Genomic DNA, 8829 nt, shown 5'->3' with positions numbered 1-8829 from the left:
GCCATAGGAACGCGTTCTTGGCGCGCGCGCGGAAATGCCGGAACGCGTTCTGGGCGCGCGCGCTGAAACGCCGGAACGCGTTCTGGAAAACCAAAACGCCTTCTGGGCACGCGTGCTGGCGTTTCAGAACGCGTTTAATTGAAGTCGAATTGTGGCACACTCGGCTTGCCATATGGCGCAGCCCCGTGCAACTCGTAACTCTAGGACCCTACGGCGCTACCTGGGCTGCCCAAAGTGCCTGAATAGAAATAACGCTATATATTATACGATACGATATTACGAACTAATAGGGAATTTACAACAGGGGGTGTTGGTTCTACTGGGCTAATCTAATAAAAGGGGGTGCTGGTTCTACTGGGCTAATCTGATACAAGGGGATACTGGGGTGCTGGTTCTATTGGCCTAATCTAATAAAAGGGGTGCTGGTTCTATTGGCCTAATCTAATAAAAGGGGTGGTGAAAACATGTAGGAACACTTGATTACTAGGACAGGGGTATTCACAAATAAGGGGATTTCTGTTAAAGACCAACGGTTCCTAATGCATACTATCAGGTGGGATGCAGACCGCAACACTATTTGTTTTGGTTTTATTTATTTTTTTAAAACCAGTGGGAAGGACGGTATCATTTAACTATCCATGCGGAATTCAAATGCCAGGGTTCTACTCTATTGGGAGGTTTATGTACCAACTACTCCCTAAACTAAGGTCCTATACCCTGTTGCGGTAGGCCAGGCTTGTCTTCATCTTCAGTGTTTTCAGCTCCTGGCTTTTTGACCTTTATGAATCTACCCTTGCCAGATTTATTTTCTGGGAAGGAAGATGGAAGAAAAGTCAGTAGTGAGTACAACCTCGGCAAAGCATAAGGTGGAGGCGCCTGAGCCATAAATGGTATTTCTGACGATACTCATTGTGCAGTACATTTATGTTATTGAGGCAGGGTGTAAATCTTAAATCTTATAAAGTGATGAGAGCAAGAAGTGAGGGGGGGGTTTAAAGGTAGGGGGAAGTTTTCACAAACTGTCAGATAAAGGTTTAGATGCAACATAAATCATGGGAGCAAAGAGGAAAACACGTTTTTTTCAAAAGCGTCCTAACAAGATAATCAACAATGAAAGCTGTGGTCAAATGCTGTAAAAATAAAAAGTATATGATTAACTTATAAAATGCATGATAGTGACAGGAATGACAAAATGTCACCATCTGGTGGGTGCAGAAATTCAGTAAGTATTGGGTGAACTGAGTGTTTATGTACTTGAGCACAGTAAGATGACTTTACCCTTAACCAACATCCCTCCCTCACTTCAAAACCCTGACGACTTTCTGAGAACATCCACTGACTTTGACTCTTTGTGGCTCATAGCTCATCTGTTGACAACACAAACATTGTCTGTCTCATCTGTCGAATGCACACACATTGCTGTTTATGGGTCATCTGTCGAACGCACAGAGTTGATATATATTTAACTACTAAGAAAAATTGTTCTTACAGCTAATTTTGTCCCATCTGTTTTTTGCATGTCATGTAAATGAGAGAGAGAAGTGCAGATATATATCGACTTTAAAGCGATGTGAACTGAGGTTAGGGGTTATCGCAGAGAATATTTAAAAGTAGGAAGTAAAATGTGAACACTATACTGTAGCCTTTCACAATCAGCCAATCACCCCAGGAACTGAAACACCTGGATCTTGTCCTCCAACTTTATGATGAAGAGCTAATGGTACTGGTCTCTCTGCACTGGTATGGCCTCTCTGTACTGGTACGGTCTACCTGTAGGCTACTTGTACGGTCTCTCTGCACTGGTACGGTCTCTCTGGTCAACCTGGGATACCCAGTGCAAAGAACACACACTATCAGTGTGATTAACACAAACGAATAGACAGACATCGATCAGGCACACATTCACATAGACTCAGATACACACACATGCACACACAATACACACACAATTTCTACACTACGATAACACTATGATCTTTTTACCCCTCCAAAAACTTACCTAACCTTACATTAGGTTAGGTAAGTACAATCAACATTGTATTGTTTATTTTATGTTTTAAAAATGGTCATCATATCTTTTGTTAAGCACATTGAGTTGCACTTTGTGATATTAAAGACTTCCTCAATGTTGTAATATGATAGCCTATAGGTCGCCTCTCCCCTTTATGTGTCCCGATAGGACCAACTCGGTTACTTGATGCACTTGACTCCGTGTGTAGGGTAAGTCATTTCAATGAGATATGATGTTATTGATGATATTATTTAAGTGTTGATTGTTTTAGTTTAAATATTAATCATATTGAAAATAATACTGTAGCTTTTGCCCATTTTTGTGTATAACTTTATTGGAACTCCCAAACAACACACTCAGTTTGATACGTAAGACTGCTAAATAGGCAGACATTTATAGCCTAAAGGTTTATGTCTTTGAATTGTCGTAAATATGCGCTATTATCAGTGTTGGGAAGGATACTTTTAATATGTTTGCAGTTACAGATTACAGAATACATGCCCACAAATTTAATCGATCTATCAGAGTATTGTATTCTGAATACTTGGGTTACTTCCACATTGAATTGCATTTTATCATTCTAGGAATGTGGCATCAAATCCTGCTTACTAAACAGGCCTATTTGGTGTGTTCTCTTTTCCAACTGGCTGAATGTGTTAAACAAAAGTCTCCCTGAAAGTGCACTTTGTTATATCATTTGCTAGGGGAACAAAGACTATAAGGGTAGGCCTATGTTTATCCAAAAGATATGACCAACAGACAATTTATCCAAAAGTGAGAAAATTGACAAACATAAAATATTCCGTGTGTAGATAGATCGGTCTGACCGGTCAAACTTCTTCTCCCTCACCCTCATCCTGGTGCTGGGTATCACACAAAGGCGTGAAATAGATACAATGGTCCACATCGCAAGGCGTGTTCAGTGAGATTTTTGAAGGTGCAATAATCCAAAATCCAATGGATTTGTTGTCAAGGGAACACAGGGCGACGCTCACAACATACTGTGGCAACCGAGCCCAGAAATGTCTCAGAGGTATCAGGAATCACCACACTTCACGGCTGGTTCAAAGCCCGGAGGGCATTTATTCGGGATGACTCAAAACACGCCCACGTGGGGATAACGAGAGAGAATACACTGACTCCGGGAGCCTTGGAAAAGAGGGGACAACGTTCTGTTCTCTAGGGGAGCAGGGGGTCGTTCCCGTCGGCGTCCTCCTTGGGGCCCGTCGAGAGCGGCTTGGCTCACCTTCCGTCGGCTTCTCCGTCCGTGGTTCGGGTTTACTCCTGTTGCTCCCAGCTCCAACTCTGCTTGGGGACAGGGGAGCATGTTTGTTAAGAGCTGCCTCGTTCCCCGTGTTTCCTATTTCTCTGATTAGTGTGCCGGGAGGGACGTCCTCTGGCTCCGCCTGCTAGGTATGGGCTGTACACTCGCTCCACAACCTCTCCCCTGGGTCTTCCAGCCCGAGGGGTTGGGGACGGGTTGCCACACTACGTCATCCCTCCACACCTCTATACTGTAAAGGTACGGCCACACCAAAAGCGTTACCCGCGTATCACGCGTATGAAATCGGCAATTTTTCCATAGGGAACCATTGGTTTACGCGCGTATGAGACGCGTACGAGCGTTACATGCGTATAAGCAACATTTTACTCGCGTTAGGTATGGCGAGTGGATAGTGCCAGGTATGGCGAGTGGATAGTGCCAGGATTCCCTGGAGAAGGATAACAACGTGTGAAATGAACGTGTGGAGAAGCTACGCCGCCGCCGTGTGGAGAGGATATGCACGCCGCCGCCGTTGGGACTGGGGATCGATTCCCAGTCTCTATATATAATTTTTTCTTCATTATTTTCTGATATTAATATATCCAATGACTTGTTGATGAATAAGATGATTACATTTTATAAAAAACGTTAGTTTTTATGTGTCAAAAAGACAAACTGTTTTAAAACAGATCTCAAAAATGTTTTGATGATTGATGCAGAGGGGTATTCCACAAAGCCGGTTTTATCACATAACCGGGCAAATTAACCCAGGGTTTGCGGTAACCCTAGGGTTTCCGTTCCAAAATGAACACGGTATGTTAGTTACTATAGCAACATATGCTCTGAATCAAACCTGGTCGGACCAGGTTTTGTGCAGGTTAAGTTTGGAACATAACCCGGTTTTGGGGATTTAAAGCTGCGTTCACCGCAGAGTCCATGTGTTCACAATGGCATGCCCTGTTGATACCGGAGCGCCAATTATTCGTGCAATCCACCGGGAGAGATTTGTAAGACCACGGCTATATTCGGATGACTTTTTGCTGGAGAGATACCGATTCTCACGCAAATCTTTAATATATTTAAATAGCCTTCTCTCTAGTTCAGGCGTTCTCACGGCGACGTAGGGTAGCAGGCGTCTTAGTGGCGACGAACTTATCCACACGTCGAGAGTAGACGTATATTTTGTCACAATTTCCTTATGTACGTCGCCGTGACACCGCCGCCGGTGGGCGGATCTTCCATGCCGTCGCCGTGACGTCGCTGCTGGTCTCTCGTCTGCAGTCCCAATCAATCCCATTCAAAATTTCACACGTTCCCACGGCGACGTAGGGTAGGCTGCTCCTTCGCCTCTTCCAGGGAATCCTAAGGTTTGGCACTATCCACTCGCCATAGCCAGGATTCCCTGGAGAAGGATAACAACGTGTGAAATGAACGTGTGGAGCTGCTACGCCGCCGCCGTGTGGAGAGGATATGCACGCCGCCGCCGTTGGGACTGGGGTTCGATTCCCATATATATATAATTTTTTTCTTCATTATTTTCTGGTATTAATATATCTAATGACTTGTTGATGAATAAGTTGATGACATTTTTATAAAAAACGTTCGTTTTTATGTGTTAAAAAGACAAACTGTTTTAAAACAGATCTCGCCAATTATTCGTGCAATCCACCGGGAGAGATTTATAAGACCACGGCTATATCCGGATGACTTTTTGCTGGAGAGATGGATTCTCACGCAAATCTTTAATATATTTAAATAGCCTTCTCCACAGTAGCGTGCAGTGAATACATTAACGCCTCGACATGTTTCGATTGGTAGTGATTTTCACCTCTTGATATTGATTTATTTTCATTTTGAAAGAAACGACACATCTCTCGCACATCTCAACGCCATCTCTCGTTCGGTTGTTTAGAACTGAAAATCCGGTTCCCAGGACAACATGACATTTTCACTTTCAAGCGGCCCGTTTCCCCATTTCGATCAGGGTTTCCATGATCCATAAATCACTTCTTTATAGGTTTGGCGTGGACGCGCACAACCCTGTGTTAACCAACCCTGTGTTGATTGAACTAATGCATAACCGGTGCCGTGGAACCGACAGCTCTGGTTTAGTTGGCACAGGCTCACTCAACCTAGAGTTCAGCGTTAACTCTGTTTGTTAAACGTCCGTTCGTGGAATACCCCCCAGGCCTATACCCCCTAGGCTATATTATTCACTTACCCTTTTTCAAAAGTTGTAGTTAATATATAAATCAATGTAACAATGTAAATGATCACAATGGAATTTCTTTGATGAAACAGAAAACATTTGTGAATTAACAACCGCATTTATCTGTGTTTCAAAGTAAATTTTAAGCATCAACCATACAAATGTTGAATTTGAGAAGGCAAGAAAGAAGAAAAACATTATCGGGCAGATAGAAGACTTAATTGTAGTCACTAGTTGTAAGCCAACATGTATTATTTTGGCAGACGGCCAAACAAAAGCTTTGATTGTAGTCATCCAATAAGGGTCTGGCAAAGCATAAAAACGTGGAACTGGAACATTGTTTATTTAAAGATGCAGAACATGCATAACAACATATTTAAAGATGCAAAACATGCAAAAAAAAAGTTTAAATAGCAGCAAAAAATTAGGCATAACCAAAACAGGGGGACTGGATGATTCCTGATATCATCGAATCAGAGAAGGATTCAAATGTGTTGTGTAGCGGCAACTTTAGAATCATAGCACAGGTGTTTGCTTCCGGGAAGACCGTGACAGTGTGCAAAAAGTTTATAGTTGGCTCTCCTGGGAATCCCAGGGGAGGAACTCTGTCTGCCCCAGTGACGAACATGAGGAGCTGGTTCAGCGTCACTCTGTTCTCCGTGTCCTCCACCACCAAAACAGCATCTCCAGCTGCAATGTAAAAGATAAGACTTCAGTCAATATAATTACTCAAGGCAAATGTTGGGATTTCTGTGACCTACATTTTTTATTGTGGACCAAAATGTCTGACGGGATAAAAGAAAGACAGAAGTCTGTACACCGCTAGGCTCCCTATGAACAACTCAGTTAAGAAGGCAATCTATCGGGCGTAGTGGATAGAGCGCGTACCATATTGGCTCCGGTGTTCGTTGCAGTGGGCGCAACGTTTGATGAAACTTAAACGTCCTCAGGCACAGTTGGTTGCCATGCCCTATTTCATCAATTCCCATTTTTCATTTCAAGTTACCAAAGTATGCATACCTTCAACATCGATGAGCCAGTCCCTCCAGTAGCCAACTGCCCGCTCCTCCTCTGACCTGCGTGAGCTCCCTCGAACCGAGTAGTTGACTGCAAACATATGCATCACCTGCTCTGCTGTCAGTGGGGCAGGGGGTCCACCTGAAAACAGCCTTCTAAAAGCAGTGCTCCCTACTGCCGCCTGCAGCACCCCCAAGCACTCCAAACCTTGCCGCAATCTTTGAAAGAAATTCCAAAAGATTGTATTAGTGACATTACTACTTGAATAGGAAAACAGTGCCTTTTTAGGTTTAAAACATTATTTTAAAAGATTAGGGTCGTGGAATAATTACATTTGGCATTGTTTTAACAAATCCCATGAAAACCTACCTTACTCAAAGTAACAAAGGAAAAATTAATGTCAGCAGTAGGGGAGCGATCTGGTAAGTGATCTCCTGTATAACACTGTTAAGACTGTGGCCGTAGTTTTTGCATTCTGTTGCGTTTGTGTGTGTGGCTTTGTGTTTCTTGTCGATCTCCTATGTAAATAGGAGTGTGCCATTCCTGGGTGGGGATTGGGCCACTCATTTCGGCCGGGGACGGTGATTGGCCGAGGCAGGAAACCCCAACAGGAATAAAAGGAGTCAAGATGGCCACCGTGGCAGCCAACACTTCCATCCTCCTCCAACAAGCCACATGTTTACTAAGTCCTGTATTTCAGTTTAGAAGTTTCTCTGTGAAATAGTAGGGTTGGGCTGCTATATCGGTGTGTATTGTTTTCTCTTGTTATTATTAGAAAGGGAGCTGAGTTGATTGTTGATTGTCCATTTTGTTTCAGATAGGGAAGTTTGGTTTGTTATTTTGGACTGGCCCCACTCTGAAGCCTACCTTACTTACGTTGATAATATTGTGTGAAAAAATCCTGTTTTCGGTTAAAACTGAATAACGTGTGTGCTCGTGGCTACTTGGGAGTTGGGGAAGGTGGGGGTTTTTCATGTTGCGTCCTAGGCCCCTAGAATGGGGCGTAACACCCTGCCTACCTGCTTGACCTGGTTTATGCAGTGCATTAAGCAGACACTTTTCATATTAAATGAATCTACATATTGGGCTAAAATGATAAACACTTACTGTTGGAGAGGGACATGTAGTCGGTTGTCCAAATAGAACTTTAGCGCAGACTCCACAACCTCATCCCTGTCTGTCATCGTTCTGATAACCGTCAGGGATCCCAATAGCGCCAGATTTGAGGCTGCACTGGCTATAGCAGCATGGACCTCCAGTATGGATGATGCCTGTTTGATCTGTAAGGAAAAGATAGTTATTGAGTCCTTAAGAAATAATGACACAACTCTATGACCATTAAGTTCCATCAAATGTGTTAAAATATATTAGACAACCAGTATGTTCAAATAACTTGACATATTTTTGAAGGTGGATCCATTAATGATCTGAACTGTGCAAGCAAATTATTATATGGTCTTCAAAAGGAGGAATATTTCTTTCATTCATTTGTAACTTGCCCTCAGGATCTGACTCCTCAGTTCCTCGTCATCGATCTCCATCACATCAACAGGGGGAGCTGGTTCCCCTGTGAGCTGGCAGAGCAGTCTCGCTGAAAAGACATGGGGCCCCACTCCTCCATGGACAATACAAATGGAGATCATCTTGCCAATGGTGACATAGGTCCCCCGGTTAAGTCCTGAAAGTACAAACAACATTTTAAATATTGTAGGAAAGTTTCAAAGTTTTTTAATGTACTGGTACCTGAGGTTGAAAACCAATATAACTTTGCTAGGATATCTTATTACCTTGTACATGTTTGGGCCATTTTTTTTATATACGTTTGTGTGTCTGCAATGTCCTGTCATCAACATACCAATGGAATCCAGGCTTAGGTGCTTGCTGTCTTCTGGTCCAACGAAGAATCTGGATGCCAGAATTGCCCTCATAAGAAGGGTTAGGAACTCCCTTGTTGGTCCCCCAGTGTCGACGGAACCTTCTCTGGACCCGTCTAGTGTGTCCATGAACACCACATCTATTTTACATGTCGGGTTAAATGCCCTCCTCTGTACTGTTCTAATTGCACTCTGCAAAATGTCTGACCTAACTACGTTAAAACAGTTTGCAGTTGGGGTCAGCTCGGCTACATTTGCACGTAGTGCCTGCAAGATATTTTTCATGCCTTGCAGGGAATCTGATCTGGGTGGAGAAGGGGATCTGGGTGGGGAAGGGGATCTCGGTGGAGAAGGGGATCTGGGTGGAGAAGGGGATCTGGGTTGTGGAGAGGAGCCGGGTGGAGAAGGGGATCTGGGTGGAGAAGGGGATCTGGGTTGTGGAGAGGAGCCGGGT

The 8829-nt window shown here is 43.6% G+C and overlaps 2 protein-coding genes across 2 annotated transcripts in view; one reads left to right on the top strand and one right to left on the bottom strand.

The window, feature by feature from the left end:
• The first annotated feature begins 2177 nt into the window (after positions 1 to 2177).
• Positions 2178 to 8829, top strand: part of LOC115545850 (beta-1,4 N-acetylgalactosaminyltransferase 2-like) — a 45629-nt gene continuing 38977 nt past the window's right edge. Inside the window, exon 1 of the mRNA XM_030359316.1 lies at positions 2178 to 2220. The gene's annotated coding sequence lies outside the window, so the exon portion shown is untranslated. The remainder of the gene's footprint in view (positions 2221 to 8829) is intronic.
• Positions 5803 to 8762, bottom strand: LOC115545852 (G2/M phase-specific E3 ubiquitin-protein ligase-like). Its single transcript, XM_030359318.1, has 5 exons — positions 8357 to 8762; positions 8001 to 8179; positions 7609 to 7781; positions 6505 to 6719; positions 5803 to 6174 (listed from the first exon to the last, which is right to left on the bottom strand). Exons 1-5 carry the CDS (start codon positions 8658 to 8660, stop codon positions 5909 to 5911), a joined length of 1137 nt encoding a protein of 378 aa, XP_030215178.1. The 5' UTR covers positions 8661 to 8762; the 3' UTR covers positions 5803 to 5908.

The sequence above is a fragment of the Gadus morhua genome, chromosome 6 (assembly GCF_902167405.1).
Source record: "Gadus morhua chromosome 6, gadMor3.0, whole genome shotgun sequence".
Taxonomy (NCBI): domain Eukaryota; kingdom Metazoa; phylum Chordata; class Actinopteri; order Gadiformes; family Gadidae; genus Gadus; species Gadus morhua.
This window is presented reverse-complemented; position numbering and strand designations above follow the sequence as displayed.